We start from the raw sequence: 24,061 nt of genomic DNA, 5'->3' as shown, positions 1-24,061 counted from the left end.
AAAATGTCCGTCTACTCTGTGTGAAGTGTATTTCGTTAATCACATGTGCTCCAGTCTATCCCAATAAATATAAAGGCAACATAAAAAATCCCCCACCTTCATCTCAAACCATAATTACTTAATATGTAACATTCACAATTTGAAAAAATACAATATATTCCTCAAAACCGTATCAGAGGCTGCACTGCCGAGCTGTCCGCCACCTCAATGGATCACAAAGCACTCCAGCAAAATGCGCTTATTACTCTTTGTTCTTTATAAAACAGGGAGCGTATCCAGAACAGTTACACATATCTAAAGTCTATCGTTCTCCATCTCTTGACTCAGTGACCGGCTACATCTGATTGCTACCGGTAACCGGACCTTTTCCAAAGCAAAATGACTTGAAAACCGAATAACTATGAAAGGGGGGGTTGTGCCACGTGGAAAAGAAAGCAGCTGCCTACCGTCAACAATGAGCTCATCGCTGCGGTGCCCACTGCTGGGACCCAAAGAAGCAGCTGTAGGTCCCATTTGGCGTCCATTAACAAAAAGCAGGCTCAGATGACATGGTGTGAATGCTGCCAAGTTCCCTTTTTTTTCCCCCAATCCAGCTTCGGCCTCCATTTTTGAGTCAATCTAGTTGCTACGAATACACTGCCTGATGACGGAGATGGTTGCTAGGGACACACCGATCTAGAAAGCTGCAATTACTAAGGTTCTTCCATTCATGGCACGGAGTTAAAGGTACGCGTGTGCACGCACGCACACGTCTAATGTGTTTGGGGGCAGGAATATACAGACTCCTTCCAAAGGGCCGATGTCGGGTGAATGAAGGATCAGCCATGCTGGATTTCAACATGCCTGATCCTTTGTTCCCACAGGAGTTAAGCCACTGCCAGAGAAGTGTATATAGGCGGGGGATGGGAGAGGTCGGAATGAATAGCTGTCGACTGAACGAGCAATCGGCCAACCACTATCAGAGGTGTATGGCTACGTTGAGTGCAGAGTCTTGTCAGTACTGAAACCATTGGCATGCTCTTAGATATGGCCTATAACTGCTTTGTACTAAACTGTTCAGAATGGCAATAACAACGACTTTGGAGTTAAACGTTGTAGAATGTGCAGGCTATATAGTGGAAATGATGGCAGTGCGTGTAGCAATGACATGGGGGTGATTACATTAGAAAGGGGGTCTAGGACCGGACAAAGGGTCTCTTTTTGACCTGCATCCTCTCAATGTAAGTCACAGGAAAAAAGTCCAAAATAAAGAGAGTCCGGTAGGTAGGTAGGTAGGTATGTATGTATGTATGTATGTATGTATGTATGTATGTATGTATGTATGTATGTATGTATGTATGTATGTATGTATGTATCTATCCGCGAGATAACAGGAAACCCAAACCACATCTAGGGAGTGCACAGCTTAGAGTCCTCCAACAAACAAGTTACAGGTGAATGGTTTTCAGGTAAATGTCGGAGTATAAGTTCATCTAGGCTTAAGCTACATATGTGAAGGAATTTTGCAATGCCAGTGATGTTGTACTGATGTGGAGTGATATAATTTTTAATAGTACTTTTGGAACTTCGTTATCTATTAGCTCTGACCTCACATCTTCCTGCCAATCCCTGCTGGTTCAATGTCTTTACAGAGCACGTTCTGCCCATTTGCATCCTGGAACACACGGGGGCCTACAACACCGTGGCATTAAAAGTACCAAAATGCGGTTCGGCAGATGGCATATCAAGATGGGAAATGAGCCACGTTTTATGGGGAGGTCTGACAGCAAATGTCACCAAATTTTTAAAGTGGCAGTCAATTCTGAATGCAGTGCTGTATGTAAATGGAGAATGATGTAGTTATGGGCAAATACCACAAAGTTCAGTACAAAAATAAGTAAAAACAACTTGATTGGCTGTTACATGTAGATTATGAACGGCAAAATAATGTACATTTTAAAGTAGAAAAAAAATAATCATGTATGGCACAGCCCAGTGCAGTACGAGAAGTGCAGGAAGTGGCTGCGATACACCCCAGTAGTGAAAAGAAGAATACTCATGGGTTTGGTGATTGAAAGCGAAGTTCTTCCCTTTTACAGATGCTACGAAGTGCACAGTGACGCTGCACTATACCTCCCATCTCCATAATGACCGGGTTACAAGAGTCCACCCCGTCCTGCAGGTCTTCCAATATTTACTTTCAGTGCTTCTAGGAATCAATCCTTCCATAGGAGGAAAACACTTTGAAGGATTTAAAAAAAAAATAAAAAATAAGTTTAATATTAGGCCATGTTGACACATCGCGTAATTGCTGCAGATTTTTTGTCTGGATTTGCAGACGGAAAATCTTCAGCGTTTTACAGTTGCAGCAAAGTGAATGTGATTTTTAAAACCTCATCCACACGCTGCAAAAAAATTTCCGTGCCGAAATTAACCTGCGGTGCAGAATATTTGACCCTTCGATCCTTCTCATGCCCACACAACACATACTTACTTCTCTCTCTCAGTCCTTGGCCGAAGCTCTGATACACGCGGTACAGAGAACAGAACAGCACAGTCTTAATAACCACAGAGATGAAGGAGCCCATCACAGCCGCAGCTTCCAGCGTGTAGGAGTCGCCGATGCCCCATTCCATCGCCACCTGAGAGCAAAGCACAAGAAATGTAACCCGTCTGCACTAAACGTGATGGAAAAGTCAGACTCCCGGGATTCTGTAATAAACGCTCCAATGCTGGAATTTATAGAGGATGAGCACAGGAAAGATCATGAATACCAACGCTTGTTAACCCCTTAGTGACTAAGCCTGTTTTGGCCTTCAGGACCAGCCCCATTTTTGCCAATCTGACATGTGTCACTTTATGTGGTAATAACTCCAGAATGCTTTTACCTATCCAAGCGATTCTGGGATTGTTTTCTCGTGACATGTTGTACTTTATGATACTGAAAAAATTTTGTCATTAAATTCAATATTTATTTGTAAGAAACGCCAAGATTTAGAGAAAATTAGCAAAAATTAGCATTTTTCTAAATTTTAATGTATTTACTTGTAAAACAGATAGTAATACCACACAAAATACATACTAGTTTATATTTCCCATATGTCTACTTTATGTTTGCGTCGTTTTTTGAACATTCTTTTATTTTTCTAGGACGTTACAAGGCTTAGAACTTTAGCAGCAATTTCTCATATTTTCAAGAAAATTTCAAAAGGCTATTTTTTCAGGGACCAGTTCAGTTCTGAAATGGCTTTGAGGGCCTTATATATTAGAAAGTCACCATAAATCACCCCATTTTGAAAACTGCACCCATCAAAGTATTCAAAACAGCATTCACAAAGTATTTTAGCCCTTTAGGCGTTTCACAGGAATTAAAGCAAAGTAGAGGTGAAATTTACAAATTTCATTTTTTTTCTTCAAAAATTCATTTGTAATAAATTTTTTCTGTACCACAGAAGGTTTTACCCAAGAAATGCAACTCAATATTTATTGCCCAGATTCTGCAGTTTTTAGAAATACCCCACATGTGGCCCTAGCGCGGTCATGGACTGAAACACAGGCCTCCGAAGCAAAGGAGCACCTAGTGGATTTTGGGCCTCTATTTTATTAGAATATATTTTAGGTACCATGTCAGGTGTGAGGAGGCCTTGTGCTGCCAAAACAGTGGAAACACCCCAAAAGTGACCCCATTTTGGAAACTATACCCCTCAAGGAATTTATCTATGGGTATAGTTAGCATTTTGAACCCACAGTTTTTTTGCTAAATTTATTTGAATTAGTATGTGAAGGTGAAAATCTACTTTTTTTGTGAAAAAATTAGGAAATTTTAAATTTTTACAAGGAATAAAGTAGAAAAAACACCCCAACATATGTAAAGCAATGTCTTCCGATTATAGCAATACCCCATATGTGGTAATAAATTGCTGTTTGGACCCACAGCAGGCCTCAGAAGAGAAGGAGCACCATTTGGATTTTCAATTTCTGATTTTGCTGGAATAGTTTTCAGTGCCGTGTCGCGTTTGCAATGCACTGGAGGGAAGAAAACCGTGGAAACCCCCCAATAGTGACCCCATTTTGGAAACGATACCCCTCAAGGAATTTATATATGGGTATAGTTAGCATTTTGAACCCACAGTTTTTTTGCTAAATTTATTTGAATTAGTATGTGAAGATGAAAATCTACTTTTTTTCTGAAAAAAGGTAGCCATTTTTAATTTTTACAAGGAATAAAGGAGAAAAAGCGCCCCAACATTTGTAAAACAATTTCTCCTGATTACGTAAATACCCCATATGTGGTAATAAACTACTGTTTGGACCCACACCGGGGCTTAGAAGGGAAGGAGCGCTATTTGGCTTTTGGAGCTCAAATTTAGCTGGAATGTTTTTGGGTGTCATGTCGAATTTGCCCCTGAGAGACTGAAACAGTGGAAGCCCCCCCAAAAGTAACCCCATTTGGGAAACTACACCACTTAAGGAATCTATCTAGGGGTATAGTGAGCATTTAGGCCCCACACGTCTTTTGCAGAATTTATTAGAATTAGGCCGTGAAAATTAATATCAACATTATTTCCACTAAAATGTTGAATTTTTTCAATTTCACAAAGGATAAACGAGAAAATGCACCCCAACGTTTGTAAAGCAATTTCTCCCGAGTACGGCAATACCCCACATGTGGTCATAAATGTTTTTTCATTAGAAAGTAATTAACCCTTTACGAACTGATTCATGTTTTGCTTTTTCGTTTTTCCTCTCCGCTTTCCAAGAGCCACTACTTTTTTATTTTTCTGTCAATAGAGCGGTGTGGGGGCTTATTTTTTGCGGGACGAGTTGTCGTTTTTATTGGTACCATTTTTTGGTACGATGCCATATCGGTGGACATAAACGGCTGTTTGGGCACGCTGTAGGGCTCAGAAGGGAGGGACGCCATTTGGCTTTTGGAGCGCATATTTTGCTTGGTAGTAGCTCTGGCGTTTTGCTGGTATTTCAGTTTATAATGTTGGGGCACATGTAGGCTGGGCAGAGTACATCAGGGGCATAATAAGAGGGTATAATAATGGGGTAAATAAATAATAATCCACAGATATGTGGCCGGCGTCGCACTGATAAATGGTGCCCAATCTTATCCACTTTTGGAACACTCTGCACATTTTGCATCGCCATAATCTGGGAGCCGGAACTTTTTTTATTTTTTCACCACCGGAGCCGTGTGAGGGCTTATTTGTTGCGGGAAAATCTGTAATTTTCATTGGTACCATTTTGGGGTACATGCGATTTTGTTGATCACTTTTTATTCAATTTTTCGGCAAGCAAGGTGACCAAAAACCATCAATTCTGACAATGATTTTTATTTATTTTTGACAGCGTTTACCCTGGGCTATAAATGACTATTATACTTTATTCTGCGGGTCGGTACGATTACGGCGATACCATTTGTATATACGTTTTTTTATGTTTTGCAGCGTTTGCGCAATAAAATAACTTATTTAGAAAATAATGTCTTTTCTGTGTCACCATATTCTGAGAGCCATAACTTTTTTATTTTTCAGTCAAAAAAGCTGTGTAAGGGCTTGTTTTTTGCGGGACGGGTTGTAGTTTGTATCGGTACAATTTTGGCGTACATGCGACTTTTTGATCACTTTTTATTACATATTTTGTGAGGGGTGGTGACCAAAAAATAGTGATTCTGGCATTGTTTTTCGTTTATTTTTTTTGCGGCGTTCACTGTGCGGGAAAAATAATATTATAGTTTTATAGTTGGGGTCGTTACGAACGCGGTGATACCAAATATGTGTACTTTTTTTTTACGTGCTCATTTTTTTTTCCTATAATGAAAGACTTATTATAGGAAAAAAAGCAGTTCTTGTTTATATCACTTCTAACTTTTATTTTTACACTTTTTTTAAAACATTTTTATTCTTTTTTTTACTTTTTTCACTTGTCCCACTAGTGGACACTTAGACTTGCAGCTCTGATCGCTGCTGGAATACATTACACTACACACGTAGTGTAATGCATTTCAACTGTCATTGTGACGTGACAGTCACACTGACAGGAACCCTACGACGACCACCCTCGGGGTGGTCCTCATAGGCTTCTGTACATGGCAACCCGGAAGCCATTGTCTGGCGTCCGGTTGCCATGGGTACCATCGCCAGCCCCCGTGATTTCACATGGGGGCTGCCGATCGGCACTAAAGATCTTAATTGTGGCGTTCAAAATCGAGCGCCGCAATTAAGGGGTTAACTGCCGATATCAGCGGCGACAGGCCGCTGATCGGCAACGGAGAGAGCAGGGCTGACACCCTGCACAGTTAACCGCCGCTGCGGTGTAGCGCCGTGCGGCGGTTAACTGTCAAAGCAATGACGTAACTGTACGTCAAGGTGCGCAAACTTACTGCTCACCATGACGTACAGTTACGTCATGGTGCGTTAAGGGGTTAAAGGGCCAGTGCAAATACCAGTAGTACAAGTATTAAGGTTTTGCGGTTTCTTGAACAAATCTCATCCACGTGATGCAGAATTTTTTTGGGAGTGAAAATTTACCTGCGCTGGAAAATATAAAATTTGTAGCATGATATTTTCTGTTCTGTTGCAAATTTCCAATATTTTCATCGATGGGGAGTAAAAATCCGCAATCAAATCCTAGAGTTGCGGATTTGAAATGAATTACTTTTTTGGGGTCTTCTTTGGAAATCCACGCAATTCGGTATGGATGGTTAATGGTTGGTCGGATATTCTTCGGAATTATCTGCGGCAAATCTTACCCGTGTGAACCCGGCCTTAGAGTTATGGCTTGAATTAGGATGTATTTTTTTTTTTACAAAACATTTTGTATACACTGTAGCTTTCCATTGTAACTCCCAGGCTACATTAAGGCCCTCCCTGGATATACACACGTCAGACCACCCCACAAATGAGACAAGGTACCTTGTACAGAAGATATACTAGATAGGCCATTTCTGGAAGGTTTTGTAAAACAAATATCCACACAAGTGGTTTGATTTCTTTTAGAATCTGTTGAGAAGAAAAAAAAAAAAAATAGATTTATGTTAGTCGCACCTCAGGATGCGTCTCCCGGCTGTTTCCCAGGGGAGACCCATATTGTAGTTACAGAAAGAAGATACAGAAGTTTCAGTCATACTGTGAAATTCAAAGGCTCTGTTCACATTAGAGTTTTCCTCTTTGCGCCAGCTCTATTCTTACCATCAGCGGACAGATCCGAAAGCATTCATAGAGATCCATTAGAAAACAGTCATGATAGCTAGGTTAGCAACGGAAGCCATGACACCAGTGTGAACAGAGCCACTCGCTGCAGACTTTTTCAGTCGCTGACTTTAGCAAAAAAATTCCACGTTTACATCGGTTTTTCACCCCATGCACTGCAAAGAATAAAAATCGGTGGCAAACTTGACATGTTGCAGATTTTTTCCGCTACATGTGGATGGGGTTTTTAAATCCCATCTAGATATATTGTACTGTAAATGGCTGTGGATTTACAGTCCGGAATCCGACAGAAAATCTGCACCAATTCCGCAACGTGTTAAGTCACCTAATCCTCAGATGTAAAACAAAGAACCATGAAACCTCCATCTATAGGGGCCTTCTTTGTTATACCGGTTTCTAGGAAAGCTGGGTGACAACCAATATGGCGATAATTACAGATCTCATTGGGGTGGTCTCAAAGTTATCACAGACTTCTAAACGGCAAACCTACCCAATCTGCCATTGATACATCCCCCCCCCCCCCTATACATTACTAAGCAGAAACATAAAAAAAATACCTGAAACAAATAGAAAACAACAATATGGTGGCTGGGGGAGGGGAGTATATTTATTGGGGACACTTTAATTTTATGGGGAAATAAAAGTTAGAGTGGTTGTCCAGTCCCTAAAAATGTATGGCCTATCCTCAGGATAGCGGATGGGTTGGGTTCTGACTCCCGGGACCCCCACGATCAGCTATTTTGAAGTGGGTGCTGCTCTAGTACGTGCGCTGCTTTTCCTTCATTTCTACTTGCTCACTGTGAATCATCGACACGCATTTAGCGGTGACTCACGGTATTGCAGCCTTCTTCTACCATTGAAGTGAATGGGATAAAAGGCTGCAATACCTGTGAATCGGCGCTAAATGCGTGTCGACGATTTACAGTGAGCAAGTAGAAATGAAGGCGAAACAGCGTTCGTACGAGGATAGTCCATGCATTTTTAGGGACTGGACAACGCCTGTAATAGAATTTTACGTTACCTGGAACGGTAACTTCATTACTCTTAACAAACGTGGTGACATTAGAAGCGTTTCATTTGGGTTATAGATGAGGGAGCTGGTAGAAATATGAATACTCACTGCTAGGATACCAATGGTGACTTTGAGAAAGGCCCAGACCAAACCAATGACAAGTATGATGGTGTGAAGTGTAGAGATTTCATACAAGCCAGAAAACAAGACCAGGACTGTAAGGCAAAGCTGAAAATAACAAACAAAAACATAAACTGTAATTAAAAAAAACAAAACAAAAAAAAACAAAAAACTCACTCACTCAAAAATTAGAACAATTCAGCACCACGTGCCATAATATCGTAGGAGTTCAGCGTCGTCAGACAAATACTGCCGGCAAAGTTTTATGTGCTTTTTTTTTTTTTTTTGCCGCCATGGGTTTCAGGACAAGTTTCACAAACGCTCGTTTATCGGCTCGCTTATGCGGCTAATAAAATGGTCGCTAGCTGGCAGCACATCTCCCTGTGTAAAGGATTATGAAAACGTATGAGAACGAATGATCATAGTAACGATCGCTCGTCCCCATACATAACCGACCATAGCTCTTTGTGAAAAGGCCAAACGTGCTCCCAACGGGCTGTCTCGCTGATTAGCGCTCGTCTACACGGCCCATGCCGGACCGTGTAAAAGGACCTGAACAGGTAGTGATCTTTCTTCCTACTCTCATTTGCAGCTCTCACCTCCTACACAGACACAGCATCAAGTAGTAAAGCTTTACATATTGCTCCTCACAGGCAGATAAACGCTGCCCCCTTAATATTTCACCTAGCGTTTTGCACGTGGTATTTGAAAGCTAAAATCCTACGACTAAGGCCTCATGCACACAAACTTATTTTTTTTCCTCCCGTAAATACTGGCGTAAATACGGGTCCTTGGTCACACGTATTCGACCCGTATTCCACCCGTATTTACGGGCACGTTTTCAATGCAAAATTGCACTGCACTAATCGGCAGCCCCTTCTCTCTATCAGTGCAGGATAGAGAGAAGGGACAGCACTTTCCCTAGTAAAAGTAATAGAAATTCATACTTACCCGGCCGTTGTCTTGGTGACGCGTCCCTCTTTTAACATCTAGCCCGACCTCCCTGGATGACGCGGCAGTCCATGTGACCGCTGCAGCCTGTGATTGGCCTGTGATTGGCTGCAGCGGTCACATGGGCTGAAACGTCATTCCGGGAGGCCGGACTGGAGGAAGTATGAACTTCTATTTTTTTTTACACGTTGGTCTATATTGTGATCGCTAGTCACTGTCCAGGGTGCTGAAAGTTACCGCCGATCAGTGCAGCCCATTAACTCTTTCAGCACCCTGTACAGTGACTAGCGCTGAACAACCATGCTCTTTCAGCACCCTGGACAATACCATGCTCGGCGCTCGGAAACACGGAGTGCACATGGAAATCGCACGGCCGCTAAAACGGGCACACGGATCCGTAAAAAACGGCCGTGAAAACGGTGATGGAAGAGTGCACGAGGCCTTAGCATACGGGGAGGTACCCGTGGCCAATAAAAGTCTATGGGCCGTAATTACGGGCGTTTTTACGTTCGTGTGCATTGGGCCTAACCATTAGGGGCTGTTCACATCACCGTTCCGGGGTTCCGTCGGGTGAACCCCGCAACGGAAAGTGAAACCACAGCTTCCGTTTCAGTCACCATTGATATCAATGGTGACGGAAACATCGCTAATGGTTTCCGTACGTCACCATTCCGGCAGGTTTCCGGCTTTCCGACTGAATCAATAGCGTAGTTGACTCCGCTATTGATTCAGTCGGAAAACCGGAAACCTGCCGGAATGGTGACGAACGGAAACCATTAGCGAGGTTTCCGTCACCATTGAGATCAATGGTGACTGAAACGGAAGCTGTGGTTTCACTTTCACTTTCCGTTGCAGGGTTCACCCGACGGAAACCTCCGATGGAACCCCGGAACGGAAAGCGAACGGTGATTTGAACAGGCCCTTATATAGACTAAGCGCGGAAATCATTTAAAAAGTCACGATGTATTACATAGAAGTCCTTGGCAGTGAAAAGGTTAATCACTTGTGAGAAAAATACATGTGCGGCAGGTCATATAAACATGAAGGCCGATTTATCAAAACCGTCTAACCGTAAAACTGGTCTTGTTGGCCATAGCAACCAATCATAGCTCAGCTTTCATTTTTTAAACTGCTCTGGTAAAATGAAAGTTGACCTGTGATTGGTCGCCATCGCTGACAAGGTGACATATCACAATCTGGAAGAAAAAAAACCCCACAAAACACGTCCTTGTCCTTAACAAACAGCTGATAGGTTGCTATGGGCAGACCATTTAAAAAAAATGTGACTCAAAAGGTAGCGGTCATTTTGTGGATAGATCCAATGTTTAGTTTTCATGATTAGGAAGCACTCTGAGTGAAGTCCTGCTAAATCCACCATCACACTTTGAGGTGAACAGTCTAATGATAACTAAGGTTCACTCCAGGCTAACACAAGAAAATGGCCGCCTTCATTATGTCTGCTAGTATGGAGCTCTATAAAGACAGCTGTGTCCTGATTCCTAGTGAACTACAAATCATTACAACCCAATTGTGAAATGAAGAATTTGACAGAAATAATCCTGTAATACATTTAATGGGATATAATATTTGTATTGTATGGACTTTATTTACTTAAAAAGGTGTCAAATTTTTCTGAAAATCATCACTCCACCGTCTAAACATGAAGACTTCACAAATATGGCTGAATTATTGATAAGATGGCAAAGCACATTATCCCATTAAACATCGCAGGAAGCGGCAGTCAGATTTCAGCTATTTCTTTCCATTTTAGCTCAACTAATCTGTTCCGCTCTGACACCAAGTCCAAAGCGTAATCTCAGTAATGGCGTTAATACAATTTCCCTGGTCTTAAAAATAGGGACTTGTAGAACCTCCGCCATTTTGCGGTGCCCCAGAGGTCTCAGATTCAACAGCTCCGGCCTTAAAAGCCAACACATTTCTGATGTCCGATGGAGGACGATAAACTAACCCTCCTAATGGGTAATGGAACCGTGCAAAACGACTAAAATACTTTTTCAACGTACAATGATTAAAGAGCGGAAATGTAATGGAAATATAGATTACGTGTATAGGAGCGATGATGCCAAGCTTCAGAGTTAAGAGCATTTCCCACAAAAAGAAAATATATTTTGTCAGCTAAAAAGTGCGGTAGAATTTACGTAAGAATGTTTCGGGAAAGCTGGGTGACAACTAAAATGGCCGTTGCTATGGCTCAGCAGTTTGTCACCCAGTTATTTTTTTTAGAATCCTGAATAGCAAAGCTTTTACGACCCATCTACCTGGGTATGTAGTAGTAGCTCCTGGGTCCCAATCTCTAACGGGGCCCATCAGTTACCATGTGCCATTCATAATACTGTGGAAGAGGGGTGTTTGTTCCCCACAGGCACAGAGCCCGATGCGACTGTTACGTCTGCACCCCTATAGCGACTCCCCTGTGAAGAGCCCTTTGAGAACAGGAACGGCAGCCATTATGGTTGCACTGAGCTAACGCAGAAATTGATATAGCGAATAAACAGCTACGAAGTTGACAAAAGAAGTCAAGTCAGGGACTTACTGGTAATATTATTTTGGAGGAGGAGAGTCGGAGATATATTTATTCTTAGAAAATTTGAAAACCAGCACATATTGTGTCATAACAAATTTTAAGGCTTTCACAATATGGCCTGGGGAACCTGCACAAGTACATTACCCAACCAAGGCTTGTCTGCAGCCCAGCAGATGTATACAGGACTATATGTTGTTATTCAGAAGAATGCAGAATTTGCTAAACATTTAGCCGGTTATCGGAGGTGATGGGGTGAACATATGTCAACCGGGCTTCATATAAAATTTTCTCCTGTTCAGCGACTTTACTTGTTGGTGAAGTTCAGGAAAGTCTGTCTACCGACGCTGCATGTTTAGCGTTTTCATTGAGGAAACGCAGTCAGCTCTTAGCTTTTTCAGCACTGCGCATATTCGACTAGGCACAGGATAAGCTGGCCATAGTCATGAGATTATTATTGGCAGATGCAGTGGAAATCCTGTTATGGGGATGACACGAAGGTCCTCCAACTTCTCCCAGAGTAAACAAGAATCTGGAAAGTTGGATTTCAAGAAGTACAATGCTAGAATTTCCCTCAAGATAAGTCCGCACCAGAGGTATCATGCGGCCACGTATCTCTACCCTTTATAGAAATGACGTTCAGTTTAAGCCAAGCGGAAAGTGTATGGTTATGGGATCAGGGCTGATCGAGGTCGACAGGACGATCACGCTGCCGACAGCTAGAGCAGGTCTAATGTGTAGTCTTAAAGGGGTTTTCCCCAACAGGGATATTTAGGACATCCACAGGCTATGTCATAAATGTCAGATAGATGCAGGTCCCACCTCTCTCTAGAACAGGGCCCCCTAAACCCCGTTCTACCTTTTTCTGCTCCCGCTGCCTCCCGGCTTGTCTTGCAAGGTCAACACAGAAGCGCCAACAGTCAGATGTAACCAAGGGATTTTTTTTTTCTCACCACAATTTTTTTATTTTCATTATTTTAGGGGGAAAATGCTCTTTTAAGGATAACTAAAACTTTTAAAAAAAACTTTGACATGTCATAGTGACATGTCAGAAGTTTTGATCGGTGGGGGTCCAAGCACTGACACCCCCACCGAACGCTAAAATGAAGTTGTAGAAGCGCTTGGGTGAGCTCTGTGCTGCTTAGTTTCTGATCGGCTTTCCTCGGAAATCGCTTCTGCTGCTTCGTTTTGGCGATGGGTCAGTCTTAGTGCTCGGACCCCCACAGATCAAAACTTCTGACCTGTCAAACGTTTTTTTTTTTAAAGTTTAGTTACACTTTAAACAGGCCAAACACTTTTGATAGTTCGGTTGACAGCTATTCCTCCCGACTCCCCCATACACCTGCACACTCGGCTCCGACTTACAACGACTGTCGTTGTTGGGACACTGCCATACACAGTAGATGGGCAAATCAACGAGTTCGGCCGACATACATCTTATGTACATGACTATCTTTTGGCATACAGGTTGTAGCGGAACCGGAGTGGTGTTCTGGCACCAAGTGTGAGATCATGTCAGTCTTTCCCACCCGTACCGCCTTTAGACAGTTGTTCTTAAATGAAGCCCGGTGATCGGCCCCAGCATCGTCCCTTTATTTTATTTATTAAAAAGCAGTTACGGGGATTGAGTCCGCCATTTTCAGAATGAAGGGGTGGCAGAACTAGCTAAGCTAAATTATGCAGGGCATCTCTGCTGGTGCTTTTGGTAGATGTTCAAGAAAACGGTGTTATTAATTCCTAACTACGGCACAGGTAACTAGCCCTACTTTTTCTTTAAGGTGCCCATACATGTAAGATCGCTGTCAACCGAACACAGGAGAATAAGCCGCTGCCAGACCTCATTGGCAGCGTCCTATTACTTGATGGACCAAAGGATCCAACATGCCTGATCCTTCTTTCCCCTGACACCTGCCATCGATGGCATAAACATTAGATAGTCGGCTGGTATGGCCTACAGTTCTCTAATGTTGCTGGCCACCTACTTATGACGTTATATTCAGTGATACAAGTGATGCAGCTACACCTGGCTATGCTCAACCAAAAACTGGCAGGAATATATACGGTCACAAGTCACCTACGGATATGAGGATCATGAAGTATTTAAAGGTTAATCAGACCACATATACATTCAACCCTAAAGAAAAACTGATGCTATATAGCCATGTTAGAAAAAAATATGTATTAAAAATAGAAATTATAAAACATCATTAAAACATTTTTTTAATGATGTTTTATAATGTAGGTTTTCAATAAAAGTTGAAATAAATATTTTTTCTAACATGGCTATATAGCATCAGTTTTTCTTTAGGCTTGAATACACCTGGCTATGGTAGAATAGCAATAACAATGATGATGATGAAGATGAAGAGGACGATAAGTTCAGTACCTGTGCCTGCAGGTCAAAGGTAAGCAACGAGAAGCAAAGGCTCAACATGTTGTACTGCAACTGGAGACTCTCTAGGGCACCCCCTACCCGGAACGCCATCATATTTTGGCCCAGTACGAGACTCAGAGCACAGACCACGTGGAAGAAACCAACGAGCAGGATGACTATGAATCGGGGCTGAGTAGAAAGAGAAAAAAAAGTTAACAGTAATGATCATTATACAGCAGCTTGAAGTGGTTTCATTAGACCATTAATGTGTGAACTTTGGGGGTCTAACTCCCTAGACCGCTGCCTATCAGCAGAATGGAGGTGCAGTACTGTATACAATATATGTAATGCGCCAGTGAGGTCGTTCAGGATCTACCATAAAATAACTGCCTCTTGGCGAGGAAGTATCGCTGGTATTGCCCAGACTACATTTCTTTTTGTGCATGCCATTTCAAGATTTTCATTACCTCCACTCCCACTTCCTCCAGCTACAACATTCTGAGAATTTGACACTGAAGATGCTGAGCCCTAAGCTGGGCTAACACATACGATAGCTATCTCCACTGACACTAAACATGCATGCTTAGACCGTCCGAGTGTGCATGTTTACTGCGATAGAGAAGAGAGGGATAAGCGGCTGTCTAGCACCGCTTATCTCCCAGGGAAATAAAGGATCTGGGCATATTAAATATAACCTGCTTGACCTGTGTTTCCCGGCTGGCAGATGGCAATGTGCGGATGATGCTTTTCTCTAATACCGCTGCCATTCATTTCAACCAAAAATGTAACTGGGAGTGGTCACCAAGAACCCCACTCCCTACCAGAGCTTTCCGTTACAGTGAAAGCAAATATTAAGGTGGCCATATACATTACATAACGGTCAACCGAACAGTCATTTAGCCAACAGTTATTTCTCTCGACTCCCCCATAAACATACTTATGTCAAGAGGGAGAGGAGAGCAAAGGATCGGGCATGTTGAAATCCAACATGCCCGATCCTTCTTGCCCGCAACGTCTGCCAGCAGGCGAAAGTTGGGTAGCCCCCATACAGATTAGAAATCGGCATGTTCCGATGAGGTCTGTTTAACGTGTCTGGGCACCTATAGAGGTGGGAGATCCTAAAAGGTACAGAATGTTTCGTTCTGGGTGGAGTCACATTTAAGAAACATATCATGACAAGTAGATAAAATCAGCACTATAGACTATGATCTACGGTTTCGGGTGGGATATATAAGAAATGACTCACCTGTATATCAGGTTTAGCATCTTTAGAGAGCACACTGAAGTTGACAATCGAACGAATCATTTCCAGCAAAATGGAGAGCACGAAGACGATGAGTTCCTGGCGGTTTTCTTGCAGGATGCCCCGGGTGATGTAATAGATGCAGAAAACTGATGGAAAGATGAAGAATTCTAAATGACTGGTAAAGTTCATTGTAACAATCGTCCAACTATACCGCTAAAGATTATGTGATGAGAATAGAGGCAACATGTCTGCTAATAAAAGGTACAACTACTTGTCTCTGCTGCTCCAGAGGCAGAATACAGGCTCCCATAAACAGCAGCATGAAGACGGTGACTATCAGCAGGCCGCACGTCAGAGCAGGACCATCTTCATGAATTGTTCCCCACATTGTATTTATGATTTTATACTATTTTTGACATACTGAGTAATACAATATCGTACATTTTGACACATAACTCAAGACTAATGAACCATTTACCTGGAGGAGGTTACAGATCAATAATTAATTATTTAGGGCATGTGACAGCACTGGAGAAAAATACATGGAACTCGTTTGACTCTATATTTTTTTTAGCAGGTTTTTGTGTCACGATTCTCAATACTTGATTTGTCCAAGGGCTCGATTAGAACCTTTCCACCCTTCCAAAACCTGTGAGGCAACGAATCAATATGGTTTTCTTGTATACGGTAATTTTAGGCTGACCTTACAGCAAAATTCCTCTATTCCACTAAGGAACGAGTAAACGTTCTGCGACAGCGATAAAGTATTGCATCAAAAAAGTACAACTTATGTGCAACGCCATAGTGAGACAATTCCCAGTATCTGTTTACAGATGCAGTAGAGCTGAGTTTGGCGATCTGAATGTCTTATCTTTGGTTTAACATAGGACTTCTGGTTTACCTACTGTATTCTCTTTACCCACAATTCTCATGTCTACACTGTTAGTTTAAGGGGTTGTCTGGGACTTCTAATCCTTCGGATTGGCATCAATGTACAACAGGAGAACAAAGTCACAGCACTGTACATATGGGTGAGGCTGTACCTGGTCAGAGCTGCAGTACCTGGCACAGCCACACCTGTATGCACGGCGAGCAGGAGAGCCCCTTTGTACTGCTGACTGGTGAACGCCCGGGGATTGGAACCCCTAAGGATAGGCCATCAATTTTATCGTCCTGGAAAACCCATTTAAATGGCAAACTTCTTTCTGCTACATCTAAATCCTAAAGAGCATTTCCACATAAAATAAACACCAGTAAATAAAAGTCATCCAATCATTCTCTTTTGTCAAGCGGTTAACATTTCCTTTCAACCATTACTTGATTATTTTTTTGGCCACCAATCCATGTGTCCTCCCTCCTGGGGTTGTGACCCAGCATTCCCAGTTAATCGGCATCATTTTGCAGATATACTACATGACTGGTGTCAGAAATGGATCACTGTATAGCCAGACAACATTTGCCATTCAGGTGCCTAGGAAACCTGGGTACACCTCGCTCAGGGGTTGGCACCAAGACTGCCAAGTGATCTATCCCCTACTCCCATATCTGCAAAATCTAGGTACGTTGGCATTTCTAGAGTCTGGAAACATTACCTGACAACCCCTATGGGATCTGTAAAGGAGGCCATATTGGTTATTACATGGCTTTCCCAGAAAGAGTCCAATCTGGGAGAAAAATATGTTTCTGGAATAGATAGCCCATGTATTTACTAAATGTATTTCTTCATTTAAAAGGGGAACTCTCGGAAGTTAAAAAGGCCCTTCCATTCAATAATATCTCAAGTTATTGATACAGTTTTCACATATAATGTACACGGAAAGGCATCTTTTCATTTTCTTCTGGTAAGTCATTTGATGACGGTTTCCTATGAAGTCTTGTACTTTTGAAAATGAGGAAACGCAATGAGGCGCATCACTATGGTCATTGAAGATGTCACAATAAGGATGTGTGTGCAAGAAATTCTGTTTAAAAATATGTATGTAGAAATATATGTCTCTATTCATATCAATACAGGATGATCATTACAGCTGGTGGCCTGCAGTCAAGTTAGAGGAAACAAGCGTTGCCCAGTGGAATTATTCGGGTTGTCCAAGTATTTTTGCTTTATGTTGCTTCAAATAAAATAAACTTTCTAATTTATTTGTATTAAAAAAAAAAAAACACCCTCATTGTAAATATTGCCCATTCATGGCTTCACCTCCGAACCCATACATTAAATGGAGCAGAGCTCCGTGCAGCGCCCACATAAACTGAAATCTGGAAGAAAAAAAAAAAAACTCTTCACCCTGGACAACCCAGTTAAAAGAACTGCTGCATATCGATATACAGCACCGGCAGCCGGGAAGAGGAGGGTGAAAATGGAGTATTGACCAAACGAGCATTTGATCCAGCGCCTTTTCCTAAATGCTGAAACGCTGCGTTTCGCTACAGCGGAAGTGGCTACCGGCCTCAGAGAAAAAAATATATTTTTCTCATGGCATCTCCCAGAAAAACAGGTAGTAAAGTAACCCATTTTTTTTTTCTTTTTGCGATTCTTTCAGATTTGCAACGGACTTCATCCATTTCTAAGAAATGGGTGAAATCCACTGCAATTGAATTCTTTCTTTTGCATGGATTTCAGACCTCTGCTGAGGATATGGCCACTCCGCGTGGGTCTATGGAATGAAAGTTTCTGCAGGTTTACGAATGAAGTACTCAGGTTCTGCAGGGTTAACCAATTAACGACCAATCTTGTGTTAGTCGGGGCGGAGACACCCAATTGTCAGTTTTTGACTGGGGTTAGACTATTAATACAGCTCATGTAGCGCGTACATTATGCCAGAGATCTATATATTACTGCAGACTTTAGGGACCAATCTGACTTTTATATGGTCTCAGCCATAAGAACTTTCAAAACACATCAATGGAAAGCAATCCAGAAACGTACCAATTCCTATCAGCTGTATAAGAGACACGGTTGAATCTTCATTACTCTGCTGCACGAGGCTGGAGATGGTTAAGCCAAGAACACACAGGAGGGAGATGATGGCCAGGCAAAAATATGTTTTTATCGGCCATGGAAGCTCTGCCCAAGGCTTGATCTGGTAAAAGATAATAAAAATGGAAAAATAATAAATTTATGCTGCATGTATGCTCTTCGTTTACGGGTCTTGTACGTCCCTTCAGTTCACACATAATACATTTGATTAGAAAATATGAAGTGACCAATAGACAAAGAGCGAATCCTATAGGGGTTGTCCAAGCAGGGGACAGTTTTTCATATTGATGAGCTATCCACAGGCTAGGTCATCAGTATGTGATCGGTGGGGGTCAGACAACCGGACCCCGCACCGATCAGCTGTGGATAGGTCATCAGTATGAAAAGCCACCCTGTGCCTGGACAACCCCTTTAATATTCAGAGCCGTATAGGACATGCAAAGACCTGAAGATCAACGGCAACAGCAATGATCAGTGATGTAGAACGCAACGAAAACGGACATACATGATTAAAACCACCAGGGACGACGCATCTCTATATAAAACTTGAGCACCATTGTATGACCCAAGACACAGACATGGACATTGAATTAAAAGCGGTTGTCCCAAAAAAGACTTCATAGTATGTCAAGTAGATGTCTGATCGGTGTGCGTCTGGCTTCTGGGACTGCACAGAACCCAAGAACATGTCGGTGATGAGAACCAGTCACCCGCGGAGCAGTGTCCTTGCATGTGTGGTCTTCCACTGAAACAGATGAGAATCGCGGAGCGAGAGCTCTCGGCGGTTTCCATAAATCCCATTCATGTAATAGTAGCTTTTATAAGGCCAGGATCACACACACAGGTTTTGACTCGTTTTTTTTTTAGCTAAATATAGAAGTGGACACAAAAGAAAGGAGATACATCAGTCTTTTCTTTATACCTTTCCTTCCTTTTGGATCCCCTTCTAGCTATGGCTCAAAAAACGGAGGCGAAAACTGCCACAAAAACTGCATCAATACTGCGTGTGTGAACCTGGCCTTATTTTCTTTATAGTCCCAATTGTGTAAAGTTTTTCTCAGCACCTCTGCACTCTCTCTTGAAAAGTTTGTCAATAAACAGAGCCCTCTAGTGGAGGAAGTTTAGATCTTTCTTTTATTTTCATTTTTTAACAATTTATTTGTTTTTTCAAATAGCAGCAGGTTTATTCATGCCATTTCCGTGGTGATCTCCCCTCTCCCCAACCCCGCAAACTTTAATCAACGGAAAAAATTATTCTCAAGAGATATTGCATAAGAAAATGGAGCAATCGGTAAGGCCCCATGCACACGACCGTATTTTCATCTATCCCGAAATACTGTCTGTAAAAATCCGTAGGCATCGTATTTTATCCGTATACACGGTCCGTATTGCATCCGTATATACAGATCCGTAAAAAAAGATCAGCATCCTGCATAGCAACGCATCTGTAAATATGGACGGTTTACAGACGCACATCCGTAGCCGTCCATATTTACGGAAGCTCCCATTGACTTCTATGGGAGAGTCCTTGCTATAATTACGGACAAGAATAGGACAGCTTCTATAATTTTTTCAGCACGGACACCCATCAGGTAAAATTACCGAAAGGTGTCCGTGGCCAATAGAAATGAATGGGTCTGTAATTACTGATGAAAAATACGGTCGTGTGCATGGGGCCTGTGTGTGGATTGTAGTTTTCCACAGAGGAAATCCTAGGTCGAGGGAATCTGCATGAGCTACATGCAGATTTTGTGTTGGATTTGCCATGAATTTCACCTTTTGCATCGTAAGGGGTAAAATAGGAGGTTGAAAATCCAAAATGTGTGATCTTGTTAACGCAATCATGGGCCAAAATACATTAGACTGAAATTTGTAATGGGTATGTCAACCGATACCCGCCCTCCAGTGATTTATCCCGTTTCCAAATCATAGGTGATAGATATATATATCTGAGAGAAAAGATGACACAAGAGACCGCGCTCGTATGCTCAAAATCCTTCTCTGCGGTTTATTGATCCAAACAAGTATATAAGTATAATGACAGGAAAGGTGTAGGCTTTGGTTTCAGCCAATCATCTACAACATGATAATGACTGATTCAGCCAACGAGAATATTTCAATACATTATAATAATTCTTCACCCTCCAAGCCCCAGGTGGCCTGAACCTTGTCCCATGGGGAAGACACACATTTCAGATACACAAGTTAATGTGTCTACTTCTTGTCTCACTAGAGAATGGACTGTAGATAAGATTAAAGAGGCTCTGTCACCAGATTTTGCAACCCCTATCTGCTATTGCAGCAGATAGGCGCTGCAATGTAGATTACAGTAACGTTTTTATTTTAAAAAAACGAGCATTTTTGGCCAAGTTATGACCATTTTTGTAGTTATGCAAATGAGGCTTGCAAAAGTCCAAGTGGGTGTGTTTAAAAGTAAAAGTCCAAGTGGGCGTGTATTATGTGCGTACATCGGGGCGTTTTTAATACTTTCACTAGCTGGGCGCTCTGATGAGAAGTAACATCCTCTTCTCTTCAGAACGCCCAGCTTGTGACAGTGCAGATCTGTGACGTCACTCACAGGTCCTGCATCGTGACGGCCACATCGGCACCAGAGGCTACAGTTGATTCTGCAGCAGCAACAGCGTTTGCAGGTAAGTCGATCTTACCTGCAAACGCTGATGCTGCTGCAGAATCAACTGTAGCCTCTGCTGCCGATGTGGCCGTCACGATGCAGGACCTGTGAGTGACGTCACAGATCTGCACTGTCAGAAGCTGGGCGTTCTGAAGAGAAGAGGATGTTACTTCTCTTCACAGCGCCCAGCTAGTGAAAGTATTAAAAACGCCCCGATGTACGCACATAATACACACCCACTTGGACTTTTACTTTTAAACACACCCACTTGGACTTTTGCAAGCCTCATTTGCATAACTACAAAAATGGTCATAACTTGGCCAAAAATGCTCGTTTTTTTAAAATAAAAACGTTACTGTAATCTACATTGCAGCGCCGATCTGCTGCAATAGCAGATAGGGGCTGCAAAATCTGGTGACAGAGCCTCTTTAAGTCATTTAAACAGAGGGCTGAATCCCCTTCCATGGTAAACAATGTCATTGTCCATTCGACCAAGGCTATTTGATCTGCTCCTTACAAGAGTAATAAAACATTCAATTCAAGAACACAACATAGAATTGCTTCAGGACATCTGCTGACATATTACTTTTTACTTATTAATCTCAAGATGGCTCCTTCAGGCCAAAAGATAGATTCCAACGATCCAGAATGGACGCCTACCATACAAGACGGAGTCCATGCAAAATGTTATCTTTTAAACATATTCTAATCACTTTCACAGATCTTGACCTTAAAGTCATACTTGCCTACATTCAGGAGTCACATGCAGCGTGAAAGGTTTCCAACCCTCCACTTCAGTAATTTCTGGACTATTTAGCTAAAAATCACAGACAGACCAAAACGGTTATGGACATATTACAAAATCAAGAGTTAATGAGAAATAGATAGTGCCCCCTGTAGAGATCCCCCCCAGAGAGTCCCCTGTAGATAGTGCCCCCCAGAGAGTCCCCACTAAAAAAAAACAAAATACAGTTACATGCTTACCTGTCGCCGTTACCGCGCCGTCCTCCAGCGACGCAGGCCTGCTCAGAGATCAGGCCTCATTCAGCGGAACAACATAGTCGGCGCGATGACGTCATCGAGCTTACTGCATCATTGCTAAAGCGCCGAATGGCGAGGCACGAGACTGATAACTCCCGTGCCTTGTCAGGCAGCACTGGACTAATTAACCCCTTAGTAACCAGCCTACTTTAGGCCTTAATCCCTTCACGACATACGGCTGTATACGTTGCAACTGCCGATGCCCTGTGCAGTTGTCACGTATATAAACGTTGGCAGCCTGGAACGGGGTTTAATGAGTGTGCAGTGCTACTTCAGTGTGTGCAGTGCTGCTCTCATATCTGCAGGGGCTTCGAGAGCCCCGGAATACACCAAGCTCCGTCTAGGAGAGGGAGACCCCAACGTCTCTCTATCCCCCTTGTAGATCCCCTGCTTGTCAGGGTTTATTCACACGTTGCAGTCATATTGCAGCGATTCTTGTAAAGTTGTGGCAAAACCACAATATGACCGCAACTCTATTAGAGCTTATGAGATTCCCTGATACGATAGTTCACTCGGTGGCTGATCTTCACAGTCAGACTATAGTCCAATAACCTTGTACAATCTACGTAGCACGTGTGTTGTACTTACAGGACCAAACGGTGTAGGGATGAGCTCCTGGTGCCGAGGTCGCAGGTTGGGCAGGGGCAGGTCACTGGCGTCGCTGGTTTGCGGGACAATAGGCCTGTGGGAATTGAATAGTAAAATAAGTAACTGTACAGCACAATATCTTAGTGTATTATTTATAAATTACATTAAAGAGACACTCCATTTAGAAACACCACCAGTCCAAGACTGGCAGCGCCAGACGAGGCATAGGAGGATCTTGCTAAGACGCCCATCAGATGCCTCCTGAGCCGGTGAGGCTGCGGCGCCCGCTGGCTGCATTAGTAACGACCAGCCCTGTCAGTACTAAACTTCATCAGTGGAGATATGGAGCTACTTCCACCCGTCCTATGGAAAGTGGCACACATTGGTCAACTTTCGCCAGGAACAGGGATTTAGGGCCCGTGGGGGTCTCAGAGATCGCTCCCCACCCATCATACCTTTATTAGACAGGACATTAATGTTAAAAATAAAAAAAAAGTGGTCATGGGGAAACCCTTCAAGTAAATCCTGCTTCCATGTCCTGTTGGCTCCCCCCATTGTCTATATCACTGTGAGTGGCAAAGCATGCTGGGACTTGTAGTCCACCTGAACGGAGTCCCAGGTTACATTATTTATTGATCATATATGGAGGGTTCGGAGTCCCTGAATATCACATTATGTGGTCACCCGCTGAGGTCACGAAATAACGAGCTGCTGCTGATACCTGTGATCTTCCATGCTGGAGGCGACGTGCGCCGGACGTGTCTCCGGGAGATGCAGCTCCTCAGCCCGGGCAGCGATGCTCTGCTCCGTCACTTGCCCAGACACGACCGTGCCCCGCTTCACCTGAGACCTGCGCCCTGTTGCCCAGACGGGTAGCAGTGTCTGTGCACCGCACACAGGACTGGCCTAGCGCTGGCTGGGCTCCCGGTGCATCATGGGACATGTAGTTGGCATTTCCTGCACGAGTCTTGCACAATGTTACCTAAGTAGCTATGACGACCTCATGACTTCCTCTTAGTGAAAAATTTAAGTGGCGGAAATCCTTAATAAATACCTTGCGACTTACAAGCCCCCCTCCCCTCCTGTATAAATATGGTGCTTGACCTGAACGTCATTGCATTGATAGTGTCGTTGAGCAGCGCAATGACAAGACGAAAATCTGCGGTAGCCTTAATGGCGTAGTTCAGTCAACGTTTTTTTGAAAGCCGCCTGACGTTGTTTTGGTGTTTTTCTTCATTCAAAAGTAATGAGTACAAGGCACTGTTCACACCGGCGCTGTGCTTTGTTCTGTCCAGTGATTTTGACAGCAAGAATAGCGTAGTCTGCACCATTTATGTCGTCAAAAACACCGGAAAGCCAACAGAACCCCATTATAAGTC

The 24,061-nt window shown here is 42.9% G+C and overlaps 1 protein-coding gene across 1 annotated transcript; it reads right to left on the bottom strand.

Moving 5' to 3' along the window:
* Positions 1 to 1,873: 1,873 nt before the first annotated feature.
* Positions 1,874 to 23,810, bottom strand: LOC142661920 (uncharacterized). Its single transcript, XM_075839631.1, has 9 exons — positions 23,404 to 23,810; positions 22,683 to 22,776; positions 18,371 to 18,524; positions 15,445 to 15,590; positions 14,211 to 14,387; positions 8,320 to 8,439; positions 6,903 to 6,989; positions 2,474 to 2,621; positions 1,874 to 2,220 (listed from the first exon to the last, which is right to left on the bottom strand). The coding sequence occupies exons 1-9, from the start codon at positions 23,415 to 23,417 to the stop codon at positions 2,189 to 2,191; spliced, it is 972 nt and encodes a 323-aa protein (XP_075695746.1). The 5' UTR covers positions 23,418 to 23,810; the 3' UTR covers positions 1,874 to 2,188.
* Between the last annotated feature and the right edge of the window lie 251 nt (positions 23,811 to 24,061).

This window comes from Rhinoderma darwinii, chromosome 10 (genome assembly GCF_050947455.1).
Source record: "Rhinoderma darwinii isolate aRhiDar2 chromosome 10, aRhiDar2.hap1, whole genome shotgun sequence".
Taxonomy (NCBI): domain Eukaryota; kingdom Metazoa; phylum Chordata; class Amphibia; order Anura; family Rhinodermatidae; genus Rhinoderma; species Rhinoderma darwinii.
The sequence above is the reverse complement of the archived record's forward strand: the minus strand, read 5'-3'. Positions and strand labels throughout refer to the sequence as shown.

Coding starts and splice junctions, on each gene's coding strand:
- LOC142661920 (XM_075839631.1), bottom strand. Junction 8,440..14,210: donor CCTTTGACCTGCAGGCACAG/GTACTGAACTTA, acceptor TGTTATTTTCAG/CTTTGCCTTACAGTCCTGGT. Junction 2,622..6,902: donor TAGTATATCTTCTGTACAAG/GTACCTTGTCTC, acceptor CTTTGCTCTCAG/GTGGCGATGGAATGGGGCAT.